The sequence below is a fragment of the Drosophila rhopaloa genome, unplaced genomic scaffold (genome assembly GCF_018152115.1).
Source record: "Drosophila rhopaloa isolate 14029-0021.01 unplaced genomic scaffold, ASM1815211v1 contig_195, whole genome shotgun sequence".
Lineage (NCBI taxonomy): Eukaryota > Metazoa > Arthropoda > Insecta > Diptera > Drosophilidae > Drosophila > Drosophila rhopaloa.
Genome location: NW_025335078.1, coordinates 115,014 through 135,897, shown reverse-complemented (window position 1 = coordinate 135,897; position 20,884 = coordinate 115,014). Strand labels below are relative to the sequence as shown.

At 36.6% G+C, this 20,884-nt stretch overlaps 1 protein-coding gene across 3 annotated transcripts in view; it reads left to right on the top strand.

The window, feature by feature from the left end:
- LOC108037713 (probable nuclear hormone receptor HR3) overlaps positions 1 to 20,635 on the top strand; it is a 31,074-nt gene extending 10,439 nt beyond the window's left edge. The window contains exons 1-9 of one of the 3 annotated variants that reach the window (XM_044459359.1): positions 484 to 613; positions 14,986 to 15,213; positions 15,601 to 15,769; positions 15,952 to 16,121; positions 16,750 to 16,853; positions 16,927 to 17,073; positions 17,138 to 17,381; positions 17,442 to 17,592; positions 18,075 to 20,635. In XM_044459359.1, coding sequence (XP_044315294.1) covers positions 484 to 613; positions 14,986 to 15,213; positions 15,601 to 15,769; positions 15,952 to 16,121; positions 16,750 to 16,853; positions 16,927 to 17,073; positions 17,138 to 17,381; positions 17,442 to 17,592; positions 18,075 to 18,195 — 1,464 coding nt within the window. In that variant the 3' untranslated portion in view covers positions 18,196 to 20,635. Of the gene's footprint in view, positions 1 to 483; positions 614 to 14,985; positions 15,214 to 15,600; positions 15,770 to 15,951; positions 16,122 to 16,749; positions 16,854 to 16,926; positions 17,074 to 17,137; positions 17,382 to 17,441; positions 17,593 to 18,074 lie in introns of those variants that run through there. The other 2 variants (XM_044459358.1, XM_044459357.1) reach the window with 2 other exon arrangements.
- The last annotated feature ends 249 nt before the right edge of the window (positions 20,636 to 20,884 follow it).

The following is a 20,884-nucleotide window of genomic DNA, read 5'->3' as shown; positions in this document are numbered from 1 at the left end:
AATCACCCACACACACTGTGATAGTTCTTGATTCACACTGAATGCGAAAAGCGCTGAAAATTCATTCATAAAAGCATCTACGGACAAGCTTAACACAAGCCACAACACACAAGTAAAGACCAAGTGCAATAAGACGATTGGCTAATACAATTGGAACCGAAGGGCAGCTATATAAAGTATATATATCTATATATTAAATACTGTATACAACGTTTTACATATTTACAAAACCCGAAAAAATATTAACTAAAATACTAAGCGAAATTCGAATTCATTAAACTGCAAAAAGAGCAGCCAGATTGCGCATACGCCGCGTATGGCAGTCTGTGTGAGTGCCCGTGTTCATCAGCGGTTGCAACAACTGATACCAAGTGTACATAACTTTAACTATAACTATTTCACCAATCAACTGCAGCGGCAACACCAACAACAACAGCAAACGTTACAAACGTCACCAAAGCTTCGCATTTCCCATTAATAATTATGTATACGCAACGTATGTTTGACATGTGGAGCAGCGTCACTTCGAAACTGGAAGCACACGCAAACAACCTCGGTCAAAGCAACGTCCAATCACCAGCGGGACAAAACAACTCCAGCGGTTCCATCAAAGGTAAACCAAACTTACTTAAACTCATTAATTAAGTTAAAAATATCCCGAGAGGAAAAAATAGAAAGGAGCAACAATTAAAATACTACAATATTCCCAAATCTTATAGGACAAAAAAAAGATTAAAGATAAAATACAAATCTTTAATTAAACAAAGAAAATTATACTTTAAATTAGGCCAGCACTTAAATTAATTTCGGTATGGGCCAAATTGACTTTAGTTTTAATTTAAATAAGTATAAAACTTTCAAAAATTCAACAGGAAAATCTATAAGCAATGATTAAACACATCTAAAAACACGTTGATTTCGTTCATAAATTTTAACTAGGCATGAATTTTTACTAGACATGATAAAATAAATAAAAATAAATATACTTTGTCTTCATTTGTGATGTAAGACGTAAACAGTCTTATAGGTGGGTATTACTTTTAGATAAAACTAAAAGTAGTTTAATATTAAAAACCTAAGTCGAAGACTGTGCTTTAAAATATATATTTGTGTTATTTCCGCTATCGTACAGAATATATAAACTATTTTCAGACGCTGGTAAATTTATTTTAACAGTTTTGAGTCCTTTGGGAAGTTTATGACTTTTATGGGAATTAAATAGACATTCCGAAGACAGAAAGTGAAGTAAGCGACAAGTGTGAACTTTCATCCCACAAAAAGTAACAAGAGAATTGCACAAAACAGCAAAAGCAATATAAAGTATAAATTTAATGAAATCCAGTTAAGTTGCTGGTTTTATGTGGCAGACCAGAGTCACTCAGTCAGTCAGTCAGTTGGTCCCGAAATGAGTTGCTGCTCTTTTTCGCTGTTTTTGTATATTCGTTGGCTTGGCAGTGAAAGTCACTTGGGTTTCTCAACAACAGCAGCAGAAATTATTTAAGGGAAATCCATGAAATTCGTAAATGAAGAAAGACAGCCAAATGAATATTACGAAACCCACTTGCGTGTGTTTGCGTTTGTATGCGAGTGGCCTGTTGCCTTTTTGCATTGACAATTCAACTAATTCGAAAAGGCAATCAGAGAACAGGAAAGAGACGGCTACAGACCCTTTCTTCTTCGCTGCTGCCAAAGATACAAAGATACAAATTGTATATGTAACAGAGGCGTCGTAAAAAGCGTACAGCAGGAGATCATAATAAAATAAAATGAAAAAGAAACTTGCGAATTAAAATTCGCGCGTCAGTCATAAAAACATATATATATGCGATATTGTAATGCCAACAAAGTTTCAACAAGCCATATAAATATATTACTATGTGAGTATGACTTTCATGTTTGTTGGTATTAGTTAATTAGCTCATTTCATTGTATTTTACAGTTGTTGGCCAGATTTGTATTTCTTGCTCTTCACAATTGACTTTCTTGTATTATTGGCACTTTTTATTGGGCGAAAATAAGAAACTAAGCAGCTCGACAAAAAGGTCTTGATTAATATTTTTAAAAAATATTATAAAAGAAATATACTAGATTAATGTTTAAAAAAGTACCCTTATCTGAGAAATGAAATTATGTATTTACTCAACAATAACAATAATTCAATACTTTAAATGGATATTTATATATATATTTTAGGAATAATAATGAGAAATTATTGTTGAGAAACTGATACGAATTGCTTTATCTTTTTTAAATATTAAACTAAGTTGTAGATTTATGGAATATACGATTCAATCCTCTTTGGGACTTAAAGTTTGGGAGGCAGAACTAAATTAATTCGTATTTAATTGGGGTGCTTTGACCCCTTAGCGGGTCAGCTGCGAGTGCAATTAAGGTTTTAGTCGGGAACATGGAGTATATTATTTCTAACATAAATCTTAATCGCGGCAGCAATCTATCCCCTGGTTTTCGAAGTTGCGTGTAAGTAATTAAGGGAACTGCATGGGTGGCGAGGGGGTCTCTTTTTTTGACCGCTGGCCACTGTTACTTTTGGCATGCAATTTGCCTTACGACTTCCGCAAAATCAACTTTTATTTTATTATTGAAATTTTCACTTTTTCGCTGCTGCTACTGCGTTTCGCTGTTGTTTCTTCGCCTTTCCTTTTGTGAAACAGATAGAAACGTAGGCAAAGTGAAAGAAAGAAATTTTGCGGCGTAAACAGAAAGCGGCCAAAAACGAAATTTAAAAAGCGAAAGAGTTGACAACGTTGGCCCTTGGAAGGAGAAGGAGAAAGAGATAGGGACAGAGAGAGAGAGAGAGGGAAGTGGCAACAATAAAAAATATTCAAAAAAACCATACCGAAAAAGTTTTGTTATAGTGAAATGCTGCTGTTGCTTTAGCTGATTGTGTAGTCCGCTCACAGACACATGCGTACCAAATAAAACAAAATGAAATGTGTGGAAAAAAAGCGACCCATGCAGGCCCAAGCCCGAACCGGCACCACCCCTTTCCCCCAACGCCCCTGCGAGATAGTGCGAACGCCAGTTTAACACTCGAAACAAACGAAAAACCAAAAACTATGAAGCTACAAAATTTCTAACTGACTAAGCGAGTGTGCGTGGGGGCAGGAGCGTAGAAGGGGGCTTAAGAAGTCCAAATAAATATATTTACTGTATTATAATTGTTTCATCTTATTAAAAAACGTTGTGAAAAGGATACAAAAAATACTTAAGTTTTCAATGCTAAAAATTTTATAACAATGTAGTAATTTTGTTCAAAATACATACATTTTATCACACAAAAAAAAAATAAAAAAATAAACAATAGCAAACATTTTTTGTATTTTTAATATATATCTTAAGTGTCTATAACTTTAAGTAAGCAGATTAAAATCAAATTTCAATGATATTTCAACATTGTAAGAAAATTATATTCTAACATTAAACTAATTTAAAGTCTAATAACTCAGAATGTCTATTAAGACCATTTTTACTGAGGGGGCCAACCATACAAAAGCCCCCTGAAAACGCCCATGAGTATGAGTAGATGTTTTTCCGTGTATCTGTGTGAGAAGCGCCAAAGCACACATTCACACATGCACAATCATCATCGCCAGCGTCAACATAGTAAAAGTCTAAAATCGAGGAAAAAATTATTTTCGGCGGTCATTCAACTCGCACGCACTCACACTTACGCACTTTTTGATAGAGCAAATGGGGGAGAGAGTGGGACAGTGGCAGAGCCGGAGAGTGGGAGAACGGGAGAGAGTGCGTGAGAGCGGCGCGTTCGTTGACTGTTATGCGGGAGCGAGCGTCGACGTCGACAGCGACGCTGGCCGCGCTGCCCACGCCACGCACATTACAACACCCAAAACACAAAAAAAAAACACAACAAACAATGGGCCATACTTTCTATGGCTTTTTCCACTTCTCCCCCATTTCTATTTCTCTTTTCAAACAAACTAAAATTATTATTTATGCAGTCAAAGTTTGGAGCCATATAAACGAGCGAGAGGGAGAGAGAAAGAGGGAAATTCTATTGCCCACTTCTTTGTTTGACAATTATTGCGTGAATTTCCACTATTACGGCTTCTATCGCTCATGTAAATGCCGTATTAATTGCCCGGCGAAGAAAAGTCGCCGAACTTTTGACTTCCTTTCTGGGCGGCCGTTAACTTCTTCGATTAAGCACAGACGATAAAGACTTATAAATAGGATTTTAGTAGATTAATGATCAGTTAATGAAAAATTATTATAGAATATGTAGGAAATGCTATAGGAAGTCAGTAAAAATCTCTTTAAAATGGGAAGGAAAACATAAAATTGTATTTAAATCAGTCAATGGAAATACAGGAAAAGAAAACTCTTATTTTTTTAAATATCTTGTAATTTAAATCTGCTGATAAAGACTAAAAAATAGGATTTTACCAGATTTCATGAACAGTTAATGAAAACGTATTAAAGAATATGTAGGAAAAGCGGGAAGAAAGAAATCTTTAAGATAGGAAGGAAACCATAAAATTGTGTTTAAATTAGTAAACAGAAATGCAAGAAAAAAAAGAATAATTGGTTTTTAAATGTCTTGTAATACAAATCTGTTGATAAGTGTCCTATAAAATTATATTTAGTTCTAACTCGATACAAAAATCCAATATAAACCGAGGTTATTCACTATGATCAGTATTTCTACGAAAAATCCATTGGAGTTTTCTTGATAATATAAATTCTCCATATTGTAATTCATTAAACTAAGACTCTATTGAGCTTTAAATGACATAATGTTTATTATGATTCCCTCCATTCAAAATGACAATTATTTTAGTATTTTACTCCAACCATAAATATTTTAGGATAATTTGGAGTTACATTAACTTTGATATACCCACCCAACCTTCCTTAGTTGTGTTTAACAGTTATACAAGCAATTGAACTGCAACCATTTTATTTATTATTTTTATGAGCCTTGATAATGTGATAAATGATAAAATTGAATTTATGGCGCACGCATGTTGATAATAAAATATATAGGATCACCAAAGGTGATGTTAATAGAAATACAAATCTTAAGAGATAGTGATGGTTCTGATTTACAGTCCCGTTTACATTTTCTTCTCAGTCCTACATATAAAACTGTTTGACATTTTTATTAAAGTCCCAGTTATAATTTCCCACTGAAATTCCCATTAGTTGACAGATGTTTGAAATTAATATGGCCGCCCTCAAACATTTGAAATTCGGCGAGCGTGTTCAGGCATCTCTCCATTTTGAAAAAAACCTAAATTTGGCATGGAATTTCCCATCAATTCCCACCCCCAAATATCCATATAGATTCCGTATGTGGAGCATGCAAATATTTTGAAACATTCTGGTCTGTCTGCTGGAAGCAAATAGAGTAATGTGTTCTTTTTCCTGGTGTTGGTATTGTTCCCGAAAAGTTCATTCGCTTGTGTCCTAGAAAACTATGAAATGCAGAAACCACATATTTATTTATTCTGATAATTTATGGAAACTTACAAGAGTGTGGCCAAAAAAGCAGCGAATAGATGAGTAAACAGGCGCTGAGTTCAACGACCTCTGGACAACATAATCGTGTAGATAGTGACAAAGAACATTTACAGATATTTGTCAGACCCAAAACCCAACCCATCGAAATGTCTGGGAATTATCAATCGATCCAGAAGAAGATATGGTGTATTGATTCAGCGGCACGCGTAAAGTTTGGCTTCGATTTATTTTATCTAAAACGATTGATTGTTAAATGTTTATTTTCGGACTATGATCAACGACAGAGATGGAACAATCGCTATCTCTTTGTATTTCTTTTCTAACTATTGTAGTTCTCGCCTTTCGTACAAGTAAGGCAAAAATAAACTTTTACATATACACGAGATAAGCTTAACCACAGAATGTGTGTCATAAGGCCACCGCAACTTCAATGCTATACACCAAAGCTATAGACAAGACATCAAAATAGAATACTAGACTTGAGTGGCGAATGAAAACTAGAAAGTTCCATAGTTAAAGGCGATATAATTCCTCGGGCAATACTGATATTGCACGGCAGTGCAAAACTATAAATAGGAAAGTCTAAAAATGTAGAATAATATCGTAAATTGCAGAAAAACTCCAGTAGTAAATACTGAATTTAACCATTTGTGGTCTTAAACAATTCTACCGATTTCTAACTTAAAGTATTGTTAGCTATTGGGAAAAGATTCTTGATTAAGAAGCTTAATAATTCAAAAGGAGTAATTTGTAGAACAAAAGTGGATAAGGTTATAAATTAAAAGCAATATATAAACTGATTTTATTTTTGAAAGGAATACATTACAAGTAGAATTTTATTATTGTAGATGTATAGAATATCAATAAATTCGCTTTTCTAAATTTCAGATTAATCTTTTTAATAGCTAAATCCTAGTCATCCTAGAAGTATTTATTGTTCACGATTTTTCTAAAATGTACGGCAAAACATTAATCAATTTGCAGGTGTATAGGTTTAAAACATTTTTATCAATTCAAAATTTATCTTGCTCAAACCAATAATTTTTTTAATTTTGACTTACTAAATATTATTAGAAGACTTTCAATAATACTTACAAATTCTATTATTTTGCAACGTTTTTCTCTAAAGTTTCGATTTTTTTATTCAATCTGCCTATGTATTTACATCCTCTCAATATAATTTTCTTTTCAGTATTATTGGGTTAATTGCAGTTTCTCGAATGTGAAAATATGCAGCATACACCAAGAGAGCATATAATGACATCCGTTCAATAAAGTATGGTTTTAAAAAAAATGTAATAACTGAAATGACAAACATTTCCATTATGTTAGGCAGCGGCGAAAAAATAAATTAAATGATATTATTCTAGTAATTATAAAGCAGACATCAAATGCGATGCATGAGTGGGCCCCTGCACCTCCCCCTTCCCCCACTCCTCCTCTACACCTCCCTCCAATGCAACAGCCCCCAGAAACCCCCCTCACCAACCATCTGCGTATCTTATCTATGCAACTCTTCGCATAGTTTAACGTTTTGTGCGTGAGTTTGTCACGAATATGTATGCGAAGTATATATCTAGGGGTAAACTATATATATATTCGTGATTACTCGCGAGTGTGTGTTGGTGTATGTGTGTGTATATATATAGGCAGCAAATAAAAGATTGCATGTGCCCCACAATGCAGACACAAACAGATTCACAGACATTGCATTTGAGTCGCGTCGCCAAATGAATAGACAAATATATACACACGAAACGCACACACTTGCAGGGTAGCTCCAAGCACACACACACGCACACGTAGGCGAGTACACACACACACACACTCAAATACAAACACACACATCACACTTAGACAGAATGCAACGCCAACGTTTGTGGAGGCAAAGCGCGCCAACAAAATGCGAAAAACTGGGACAAAGTTGAACAGACGAGCCAAGGACGGATATTAGTGCGACGCGGCGCGAACAGTTGCATGATGAAGCGGCTGTGGGCAGGGGGGTTTCGGGGGGCTTTGGGTGGCCAGAGGGGCGGTGAAGTTGGCAGCGAAAAGTGGAAAAACAAAATGAATGTTTTCTGCTGTTGTTGCTGGTTCAACAGCAGTGTACAGTAGACCTACATTGGGCCACCCAATAACTCAACTCCATTCAAAATGTATCCAAATGCAGCACTTAAAATAAACATTAGGTCGAATTATTTGCACTTTTAATGTATCTAGTCAACATTAAAAACATATTTTTGTATAAAAAAACAAAAAATTCTATACGAAATGCCGTACAGTTAACATAGTTTATTAATGTTGGTCTGTAACTCTTGCACATATGTACGTATATTGATAAAGTGTTTCAAAACTTGTTAATATATTTTTTTGCTAACTTTTTAAACAGCTTTTACAGTAAGTATTTTTTAGTTAATGATGTGTAAATTAATTAGAATGTGTTAAAATCATACGAATTTTCCAAACAGCTCTTACTGGGGCACAGTGTTTCATTTAAATAATTTATAGAAGATAACAACTTTTTGATAGTTTTAATTATACATTTCCACACTCAAGCCGGGTGCTCACTGTGCCTGCAGTATAGTTTTCAACTCTACAGAAAATTTTGTTGTTTGTTGATTACAATTTGCATGACGCCAGCGGCGGTACAGCCAACAGGGCGGATAGAAGCACTTTATCTCCCTCACTCGCCCGTCCCCTCTCGCTCGCTCTTTTGGGTTTTTCTTCTGCCTTTTCAGTAGCAAACTGCAGTCGTTGTTGTTAATTTTGCAGACATTTCAACCAAAATAAAAAAAATAGATTTTAATTAATGGTGGAAAAACGAGTTTGCCTGGTTTCCATCAACCCAACGACCACTATGAATGGATTTTCCTCAAGAACTCTTTTTTCCCCACACAGATGGAATTTTCGTATACATTTGTATTTAGTTTTTGAGTCTGTCTTGGTCTGGCTCAACTTGAAAATTCTTGTTTTGGCCAAACTGCAAGCTGCGAACGGCAAAAGTTGATGTCGAGTTCTTTTGGTTGATGCTTTAGTCAAAACACTTAAATACCATAAATAATTGGCTACTTAAGTGCATTTGTTGCGCAAAACCAAAAGAAAAACAATCAGAAACCAAAGAAGTCGGTTTACAAGCTTTGTGTGTGGCTTTTGAGGTTTTCAAGGTATTTTCCATGCGTTTTTCCATTTTTTCGTTGAGTTTCATTTATGCTGCAGCATTGCTGGTGCATTTGAAGCGTGCATAAATAATGCCGTAGGCCTACTTTTTATGCCGCGTTGTGGGTACTTTTCGGGGTAGGGGAACGTCGATGTCGAGCACATAAATATGCATTTTACTCCTGACTAAGTCAATTGTTCAGAGACTTTTTCAAACCGATTTTAAAGCAAATTTGCTGGATTTAAGAACTTGCTTACGTTCTGTTTAGCATATAAATAAAATGTAAAAATGAATGCACCTTTGGGCATTTGGTAAATAAATCAATTAAGTATTAATCTTTATAAATAGCTTTCGATAAAATACAAAGACTATTTTAATAAAAAAACTCTTTTATATATTTTAATTTTCTCTTATTCTATTTTTCATTATTTAATCGTACTACTTAATAAATCGATAAACAAATATAGACATATTATGTAAGATTATCAGACACCTGAAGTCGAATCGCCCCAATATAATATAATATTAGTTACACAAGAAATGTTAGATAAAGTTAACGGGGGTCCATTTATATACCTTTCATTTTGTTATTTCCCCGAGCAAACTTAACTTAGAATATGTATAGGTGGAAAGCAAATAATTTTAGTGTGTCAAACACAACTAATTCGAGTAACTGGCCGTAAATCTAAATCTACGCTTTACAAGGGAAAATTTTCACAAGACCGTGATTCATTTCGAAGAAAACCAGTAAATATCGCCCGCTCTCTCTCGATATATTTGCCAATTGTTCTCGCCTGCCATCATCACGTGAAGCGGCGTATACGTGATGTTTGGGAAACAATATAATAAATTGCGCATACGTCATGTGTCCGCCGTTCTGACTAATTGAGGTGTACGTATATATTTTTGGGTATTCTCATCAATACTTTGTATAAATCCCGTATAGAAGCGATCGGATTACGAAGAGAAATTACATCATTTGGTGAAAATGCTTAGCAATTCATTAAATCGACTAAAAATGGCAAATTCTTGGGTTGCCGCTGTTTCGGCCTCCTCTTTTTTTGGTTCCGTGGGTCAATAAACTTGTGGGCCCAGTCAAAAATTTGTATATGAGAAATTCTTTTGTTGGCAACAAAAGAACGAGCGCGTCACGTACGCCGGCAGTGCGAAAGGGACAGCAATGGGGAAAAGAGAAGGAGCGAGCGAGTGCGAAATGTAAACATTACAAAAATGCCAAGCCAACGTCTTCATCATGTGGCCAAAAACAGAACTGAACCGTTAGCCAAAGTTTATAGCCGCGTATATTATGTATATTTCGAGATGAATGAATTTTGGACCTTACGAAATTCTAACGGCATTCTACGGCCTTCTGCAAATATGCAAAGAGAAAATAACAACAATGAGCTGGCCGAAAAGAAAGCGACAAATTACGTAGCCAGCATGCTAATGCTAATGCTAATGCTCTTTTTCCCTAACGGCATTTCGCACAGCCGGCTAAAAGCCCCCTTTAACCCCATCCTCCCCCCCTTTTTTTTGTATATTTTGTATTTTTTCTTTTTGTGAAAGCTGGAAACCAGTTTTCTATTAGCATTTGCTTGGCGGCAAAAGAATGAAACACGACAGCGCGGAGAAAAATAAAACAGAGAAAAGAGCGCGGCTGGCTCTCTCGGCTCTCAGCGCTCTTTGGCTCTCTTTTGGCCACAAGGCAGTCGACTGGTGCATTGACCCCACAGCTCGCTGACCCACTTACGAAGCTGCTTTTTGCCACTGCGAATGCGAGTTGCGAATTGCGAATTGCCGACGCTGCGAGCTCGTGCCTCAGTCGACGTAGAAGTCGCCGTTGCCGTCGTTGTTTCGACGAACGAGCAACTTGTGCAATAGTCGCAGCAGCAGCAGCAACAATAACAACAGCAGCAACTGCAGCAACACCGATAGCAACCGCAGCAACGTCGACTGCGCTGCCACATGGGCAACTCAAAACTGACTGTGCTTTACTCTCTGCCTCAGCACAGTGGTTAGCAGAATGCAAAAAATGCAGCATATGCATGCACTATATGCACACTTTTAAAATTCCATATGCCACAACTTTAGTGAGTCGAAAACATTTGTTTATAAAAAAAGAGCAATATATACAAAAAAGAAAATACTATGGCAAAGGCAATTTGTTTCTACACTCAACCAATTCAAAAATATTTATATTACTAAATTTTGATGGTTTTCAGTCCTTTTCAAAAAGCATTGCGCCTGGCATTGAACAATATTCTCTAGACTCAGACCAAATCTCTATCGCCTTTCTTAAGAAACCAAATGAACAAAAATGTTTATTTCTAAAGCTAAAAATCAGAATAAGTTTAAGTTAACAAGATTAAATAGTAGGAATGCTTTTATAAAAAAAAACCGTTTGAAGGGGTAACCTATTTCAATTTTCATTTGCTTACGAAATATCATTATGGAAACATTAAAGTTTTTGTTAAATGCAAATCAATCTCTCCTTATTAGCTTAACAAAGTTTTTGCTGAACTCGGTCAGACTGTTCGTAAGGTATTATGTGTGTTTTTTATATCATTTCTATAGTTTCTGGCGTTGTTATTGTTATTTTATTTGACTTTGCCGTTCGCCGCAGTGCCAAAAACTGCAATTCATATGCAGCAGCCCCCCCTGCGGCCGGCGCCCCCCGCCCATTACAGCCTTACGTCCCGCCCGATCTCCCGGGTTTTTATGTTTTTTTCGTTAGCACATGTCGTTGCATATTAATTTTCATATGCAAGTGTGCACACATGCATGTGCGAGTGCTTTTCACACTTTTTACTCGCTTTGTGCTGCTTCTTGGCGAACTGCATTTTTTGTGGGCATGCATTCGCAATAAAGAAGAACATATTAATTTTGACTTCTGGTTATTGCTGCACCCAGCAGAAGCAGTGCGAAAAAGAAAGCCCGCGGGGCAGAGCAAATAAATTGCATATGCAAAATATTTGGGCGGCTTTCCGCTTGGCTCTCTTCCATGTTTGCCGGCGTTGGCCATTCAGAATTTATTTTATTCAGCCGCTTTTGAACAGCAATTAATTTTCTTTTAGGTTGAATAGGCGTAGCAAACTTGTTGGTTGATCAACCACAAAATGCAGTTTTCTTTACTTGATTAAGTATAACTAGTTTTTAGCCGACAACGGTGCGTGTACGTGATGATGAGGAATTACCTAATAATTGAATGGATGCGTTTTCATTGAGCAAAGGCGTTCGTGCCACTCGAAAGCAATTAAAAAACAGTCGCAGTTAATTAAAAAGTTATTAAAATTCGTATGCATTTATTTATTGTACGTATACTCCACCGTTTTATCCACCCTGCCTTTTACCTCTGATAAACAAACAATTTCACCCAATATTTGCCTTCATTTCAAGAAAAAGTATGTCATAAATTGTATTTTTTCGCCGTCAAAGTACACAACGCAAAAAATGCCAAATAAGACAATAAAATGTATTTCATGACACACTTTTCCGCACCACGTATTAAGTAAATATTTGCGCCTGCTATTTGTTAACCCAAATGGGGTCGAAAATATGCGTAGGTTAATATTTAATTACTTTAGAGATACTTGTTACCATGTAAGTGTCTGCAAGAAATGTTGGGTTCTAATAATAGAAGAGAGGTGCGGTGGCTTAAAAAATGTTAAGGAAAAGCTTAAGGGTCCACAAAACCACTTGTACTAATTAAAACAGAATTTTTCCGAATTGTTTAAAAAAATATATGGTACAGATATTAAGAAATTTAAAATTATTTAGAATAAATAAAAATAGTTTCGGTTATTACAATTTTATTGTTAAAATATTTTGATGTCGTGAATGGCCAATTGGCTTTATGTACCAGTGTTAAACTAAAACTACAAATTTCATGATAACTTTTATTTTTAAAATACCTTAAGCAAAAACCAAATGGTTTTATTCGGTCAACAAAATTATATTTCCACCTTTAAAAGTACATGTGATTATCGATTTCCTGAACTGCATACAAATGAGTGGGAATGGCCTGTAAAGTTGGAAGCTTTTACTTGTCATAACGGTAAATGTGCCCCTCTCTTTGCTTTTCGCTCTTTAGTGCAGTTACCCCCGACTTATCTGTCTGAAGACCCATAAACACGCACATTCCGGTACTTCAGATAAAGATTTATATGTTTTCGGGAGAAAGGCCTTACAAATACTGCATTTTCCGTGCAAGTATTTCGAGTATTTCGTAATGCCCAAGAACGATAAAAAGTTTAAGGCGGTTTAAGTGAGCCCCACGCCCCTTTAAACCCCCTCTAAAACCCCTACTTTTCCACTGATGACGACAACCATTCTAGCATAATTAAATATCTGTCTGTCCGCTCAGTTGCAACGAAAGAGTGTGGCTCTCTTAAGAGAAGCCCCCTAAGAGAGGGGCGAACTAAGAGAGCCGTGAGCAGAGAACTTTCTTTTCGATTTTGTTTTTGCTTTTATTTTTCTTCGCTTGCCGAGAATGTTGTGTGTGTGTGAGATACTGCCGTGTGGGAAAAGTTCATTGACTCTTGAAAAACATTCAGTCACTCACTCACACAAAGACAGTCGGGTTACTCACTCACTCACTCATCATCTGTCACACATTTCTCCGATCCGAAAAAAAGCGGCAGCGCTTGGCACATTTTTCAAGCTGCGCTTGTGTTGGTGTTGCTTTCTGTTGTGTTTTGATTGTGCTCCCCCTCAGTCGACATCAACGTCGCTGCCGACGACGCTGCCGACGTCGATGCCGGCGTCTCTGCCGCCGCGGATGCTGCTGCGTCTGTATTTGTGTGCGTTCGGTTCAGCGCGCATCTTTCATCCTCTTGGGTAAATACAAATACAAATACGCAAGGCAAAGCGCCTAGATTACACAATACAATACCGCCGCCAGACGAGACCAATCTGCCGCTCGCGCTCTCTCCCTTGCTCCTCCTCCTTCTCTCTTGCACCAGCTTTAAGTCATACACTAGGCCACAAAAGTTTGGGTGCTTCAAGTAAGACATCATAGTTTTTATAGATTCTACATGGTATTATTATTATTATTCGAATTTATACTAAATTATTTAAAGAACATACATTAATATTTGAATTCATAGATAATTTTAGATAAAAACTGAAATTTGTATATGCATAAAAACACACATAAGTTAAGTTGATTGACCAAACTATAAATTATTCAGCCAATTTACTTTTCGAAATCCTATAAGTCATAAAATTACTATTAATCTTCTAAGCATTACAACTTAAAATCGTAGTAGGATAAAAGTATAAAATCTAAGCATCTACAAAAAGGTGTCACAAGAAAAATCGAAAACAATTTTTAATTTTTACATTTTATATAGTTTGACTTTTTTTTAAAGCGTTTCCATTGTCAGATTAAACTTCCCATTTCTGCAGTTCAGTGTAAATTGCCGCAAATTTTAATTCTCTGTGTGAACCAGTTCTCAGCGATGCGATGGTGCACTGCTGTTGATCAGGAAATTGCATCACCGCTGAAAGGATTGCGGCAAGGGAAACCCGAACAGCTGTCGCACTATCCCCTCCCCTCTGCGAATCCCCCTCTTCCTTCCACAGTCGGGGCATGGTATTCTTTATTGTCTGGGCAGACAAGTGGCTTAAGGTACCGCGCGCATTGTGCTGCATGGATAATACATTACAATATTGCGCAATAGTTCTCTGGGGTCGAAGTGGCTTTGTCTGAACTCCGACAATGGAGAGGCTGGCATCGGGAAATCCATTGATTGTAATTGCGGGGCGTTCTCTATCGGAAATTACTTGAGGCCTGCAACTGCAAGATTTTAGTGGGTGAACAGTCTGTCTATACTTCTTTAATGTGTTTGCAACCTTACTTCAAGGGAAATACTCTTAGAAAATTTATTTTAGGATCATTTAAAGGTTTTATTTAAAATAATATGCTAAAATAATTCTTCGGGTAATAATATTAATAATATTTTACGAGTTCAATAACCAACATTTTTAAGATTTTCAGGTAATCTTTAAGACTTAATTGTAAACCTATAAGTCTGTCGTTACAGCTTTTTATTGAGATTATTATCATTGTGCACTTTGGTCGTATATACAAAATACTTCATATTAAGTACAAAGAAAATCGAGTTTGAAACCTTTTTAAGCTCTTGCTCAAACATATTGCTGCGACATTTATTTATACAGCTTTATAAGTACTTAAACATCTCTAGAGATTGCGGCGATATAGGTCACTTTAAACTACTCCAAAAAAGTGTTTACAGGAATATTTATAGAAAACATAATTTAAAAAATAATATCCTAACCCACTGTTTCCCATCTTCTAATTGCAGCTCAAATTGAGATAATTCCATGCAAAGTCTGCGGCGACAAGTCATCGGGCGTGCACTACGGCGTGATCACCTGCGAGGGCTGCAAGGGGTTCTTTCGAAGGTCGCAGAGCTCCGTGGTGAACTACCAGTGTCCGCGCAACAAGCAATGTGTGGTGGACCGCGTTAATCGCAACCGCTGTCAATACTGTAGACTGCAAAAGTGCCTAAAACTGGGAATGAGTCGTGATGGTCTGTAAAAGTTTTAGGCGGTGCACCCAGAGAAAATTGGTGGAAATTAAATTGATTGGTTTTGATTTCTGTACTCCTGCCAATGTTTGAAGGACGAAAAGGGAGAATTACTGATGGATATTACAAAATTAATTAGCAAGTAATTTTGAAATTCTTGTGCCAGTTCTCAGTTTTTACCTTACTTAATACAAAACAAAGTTTTTTTGAGATTCAAATATTTAAAATTTTGTTAAAAAAATAATGCCTATTCATATTGGCTTAGGGTTCAAATCGCCTTTAAAAAACCACCTCGATTTAATTTCCGCATTTTTCTCCGAGTGCTGAAGATCAACTTGCGCACTGCATTAATGTATTAACCCCCGCCCCATTGCCCACCCCCCTTTGCAGCTGTAAAGTTCGGCAGGATGTCCAAGAAGCAGCGCGAGAAGGTCGAGGACGAGGTGCGCTTCCACCGTGCCCAGATGAGGGCCCAGAGCGACGCGGCCCCCGACAGCTCCGTGTACGACACCCAGACGCCCTCGAGCAGCGACCAGCTGCATCACAACAACTACAATAGGTGCAGTATAGACGACATGAGATTGACCAGCCCCCTCTTATTTGATCGGCCCTCGATCGCCTTGACCCCTGACCCCTGGCCCGCCTGGTGAACTCGCTCTTTATCTCCCTCCTCTCGTCTGCTCTTCTCTTCCCCGTCTGCCATCACCGATCCCGACCCGTAATGCCCTTCTTGTCACTCAGCTACAGCGGCGGCTATTCGAACAACGAGGTGGGCTACGGCAGTCCCTACGGCTACTCGGCCTCCGTGACGCCCCAGCAGACCATGCAGTACGACATCTCGGCGGACTACGTGGACAGCACCACCTACGAGCCGCGCAGTACAATAATCGATCCCGAATTTATTAGTCACGGTGAGTTGAATGCTGCTTCTTAAGGAGCTTATTGTATTTCTACGAATTTCCTACATTTTAATCCTTTAATCCAAGTTAGTTTTATTAATGCTTTAATCCAAGTTAGTAGTTATTAATTGGTGCAATCAAGCAATTTAGATAATAATGCATTGCTTTGTGGGCCTAAGGACTTTTTGAAATGACAATTCCTAGCAATTTTCTTCGAATCAGAAAAAAAAATTATTAAAGGCCAATCTAAATTACTCTTCATAAAGAATTTTTCTAAAACTATATACGTATATAAATTAATAGCCTTAATAGAAATTATTTTTAAATATTATCACTATACTAAACTTCTTTTAGCCTTCAATTTGAAGTGTTAGAATATCTAATACAAATAATAACAATATGAAAAACAGAATTAAATTATAATTGTATATCTTTAAACTCGTTTTGTCAGATTATTTATATTAATAATTTTATTTTGAATCAAAAGTGTGTTTTAAACTGTCAAAATCCAAACGTCTTGGCTTCCCAGATATTTTTAGTTTCTTACCATGAAGAAACAACGGGCCGTATTTCTGCAATATCCAAATTTACATAAATTAAAATTTCTACAATTCAATAATTATTTTTATATATCCTCCAGCGGATGGCGATATCAACGATGTGCTGATCAAGACGCTGGCGGAGGCGCATGCAAACACAAATACCAAACTGGAAGCTGTGCACGACATGTTCCGAAAGCAGCCGGTGAGTGATGATTTAAAAAACCCCGAAAGTATGCCATGGATAACGGAGTATTGATCATTTTCTCGCTGTGTAGGATGTGTCGCGCATTCTCTACTACAAGAATCTGGGCCAGGAGGAACTCTGGCTGGACTGCGCCGAGAAGCTTACACAAATGATACAGAACATAATCGAATTTGCTAAGCTAATACCGGGATTCATGCGCCTGAGTCAGGACGATCAGGTAAGAACCCAAAAATCCATCTCCTTTATATTGATATTTTATAACATGTAATGCCTTTTCGTAGATATTACTGCTGAAAACGGGCTCCTTCGAGCTGGCGATTGTTCGCATGTCCAGACTGCTAGATCTCTCTCAGAACGCGGTTCTCTACGGCGATGTGATGCTGCCCCAGGAGGCGTTCTACACATCCGACTCGGAGGAGATGCGTCTGGTGTCGCGCATCTTCCAAACGGCCAAGTCGATAGCCGAACTCAAACTGACTGAAACCGAACTGGCGCTGTATCAGAGCTTAGTGCTGCTCTGGCCAGGTATGAATATCTTTTATGGTATTATATTATTATCTATAATTAAAAATCATTTATTACTAGAACGCAATGGAGTGCGTGGAAATACGGAAATACAGAGGCTTTTCAATCTGAGCATGAATGCGATTCGGCAGGAGCTGGAAACGAATCATGCGCCGCTCAAGGGCGATGTAACCGTGCTGGACACACTGCTGAACAACATACCCAATTTCCGGTAGGTCTATGAGGGGTACATGTAGTGCTTTATGAAAAATTGTAAAATACTTTGTGGACAATATATCTAGGCAGAAAGTAAGGTGAGGCAGAAGAGCTTTGGATTAGATCTGACGTATGATTATTTCTTAAAAATGTTAAGAGCAAACAAAAAAGAAACAAATTCTGTAAAATCTGAGTTATGATTACTAAAATCGTGTTCCCACAGTATAGTTAGAATATTAAAAATCTGGTCTTTTTAAAATTACTTTACCTACAGTAAAATTCAGTTCATTTTCTTATTATACAGAAAGTATTTTAGTTCGTAAATATCATTAAAGATAGCTTTAAAGCGTAATTTGCTTATAAGAAAAATGAATTTGTACCAATACTTGCCCCTTTAAAATATACATTGATGTAAAACCATTTCATCAAAGCACTAATTGTATCTACCACTTATAACTCGCACATGATTGTAACACGAGATTTTCCCTAATTTTACAGCGACATTTCCATCTTGCACATGGAATCGCTGAGCAAGTTCAAGCAGCAGCACCCGAACGTCGTTTTTCCGGCGCTGTACAAGGAGCTGTTCTCGATAGATTCGCAGCAGGACCTGACATAACAAGAGCAGCAGCCGTTCCTGGAGACGACCGCGGACGACGTTGCCGAGGACGCGGCTGCCACCGGATGTGTCCTGCCGCCGGTGGCGCCCCCTGCCGGGCAGCAGCCGCCGCTGCTCGAGGACTGAGGGCCGCAGGATGCGGCAACAATAATTATTTGAGTAACCACTGCGCGTGCAGCAGATACAAGAACTTTATCATGATTTAAGCTAGCATACAACCAAGGATGTGATCCTCGCCAAGGACTCACTTAAAAAGAACTCTATCTATATACATATATATATTATATATGACAGAGCGGATGGCGCAAAGGGAAGGGGAAATATTTCAAAAATATTGTTAACTCAGTTAAGACTTTTGCTTCGTAGAGAACCGAAACCGATTGCATTTCGAGCAAGGGGCATCAAACTCTGATTTTCGAGGTTATACTATAATATACGTATGTAACTTCCCAACTCTCATATCCAGACCCGAGCAGATCAGATCGACAAAGTACTTAAAACCAAGCGAAATTCTCTACCCCGCACACCCTGAACTCACGGTCCCAGGAACCTCAGTTCGGTTAACCCCCATAAGTCCCGATTCCGATTCCGATTCCGATCCCGCCTAGGTTGTCTTTGCCTTACGTTGTAACTAAAGTATGTGTATTATATATACAGCAGATGTATGTATAACTATGTCTTATCGGTTATATGCCTAACAACAATATTTCTTTGTAAACAACTAAATCGAATATCTCGGAAAATGTGTTCTTATAATTATATTGATTAATGCAATTACAATATATTTACAATTTACCGTTACGTTTTTACATTTTACATAAGACGAAGAGGAGGAAACAGATGATTAAGGATTAGGAAGCAAAAAAAAAAGAAGGAGAAGAGTAGCAGTTAAAGTGAGCGAGAAATCGAATGAATACCAGAAAATTTCAAGCAAGCACATAAAAGTATGCAATATTTTGTTTAAAAACAACTTTTTATTAGTTTCTTAAATATAACATAATTACGTACATACACACACGTATATATAGGGCTATATATATCTATATATATACATGATAGACAAATCCCAATCCGGTTCCAAGGTTTAGTAAAAATAAAGAGAAATAAAACGAAAAACAAAAACTTTTGATATGAAATCCTACGCATAATTACAAACTTTTATTGTTTCTAAGACTTAAACTTAAATAAAATGAAAACCAAAACAGACTGACGGACCGACCCCGACAGCATGCCACGCCCTCCCCCGCCCCCACCCTCCACAGATCCTGGCAGAAATTAACAAGGAGTTCGATGCTTAAATCGAGAAAAGAAATCTTCAAAAAATAAAGACAAGCAAACGGCAACTTTTTTGGTTGATACATTTAAATATATACATTTATATAACTGACTGACTATACAAAGACGTTACACACACGCATACACACACATACACGCATATACACACACACATGCTTACATTACATAAATTAGTTAAACTTAGAGTAAACGAAACAACAAAAACACATTGGATAGTAGGTGATAATTGGTGTGTCTTAAATAACCCCTCCCCCTTTCCCACCCCGCCCACTTGCTTATCCCCCAACACCCCCAAAACCCCACATTTTTACTAAATTTAAAGCTTAATCAAAACAATTTTTGGTACATATTCAAAAGGAAATTTCAGCAGGCAGGCATAATTATTAATTAACATTAATTATAGCGAGGAAAATTATAAATAAAATGTATACAACAAAAACTAAAAAAAAATCAAATAAATTACATTTTGCAAATTCCACAAAAAAATAACAACCTTACTTTGCAAGTTCTCTCAAAAATCCTTTCCCTGAATCCGTGCGAGAAATATTTACACTAGCTTACATTAAACTGGGACGAGGACATCAATATTTCAATTGAAAAAAATCTATGTTAATGTAATCGATCGATTTGGACATATTTAAGTTCTACATTTTTGGCCTTACAAAAGAAAACAAAAAGAAAGAAACCTAAAGTACTTTATATATATACAAACCATATATACAATATAGAGAATACAAAACTAGTTTTAATTTATACAAAGCAAGGGAGCAGCTTTCAAACTCAAAACAAAAATATCCCCAAAAAACAAAAACTTTGTTAAAAATTACCCATAATAAAGAAATTAATTAAATAAACAGACGACACAAAGTTAATCTATAATATAAATTGAAGTTAAGTTGGTTTGAGCGGACGATGGCGACAACATAAATGTATCTATAAATGATATATGTATTGTTAAATTTGTATGCTAAGTTTTTAGTGAGAGAAACGGTTAAATTTTTAAATAATAACAGAAGATCGCGAACTCTACACGGTGTAAAATGAGTACATTTAAATTTAAATTAGCATATATACGGCATAAATATTATGTTACGATATTTACATTTATATAAAACAACAAAAAAACAAAAGAAACCGACAAAAATCAGAAATCCCAAATAAAAAATGAAATAAAATCAACAGATATTAACTGACAAAGGGATTTCTGAAAAAAAACAGAAAGCCGAGAAGGAGAAAAAATTAATTATACAAAAACAAAAACTTATAAAGAAAAGAAGGCAAATTATATATTATATATATGATTAAGTAGCTTTAGGCCGACTGTTGCACATAAACATACACCTCACACACACACACATTCACTAACACAAACTCACACTTGCTAATAGAAAAA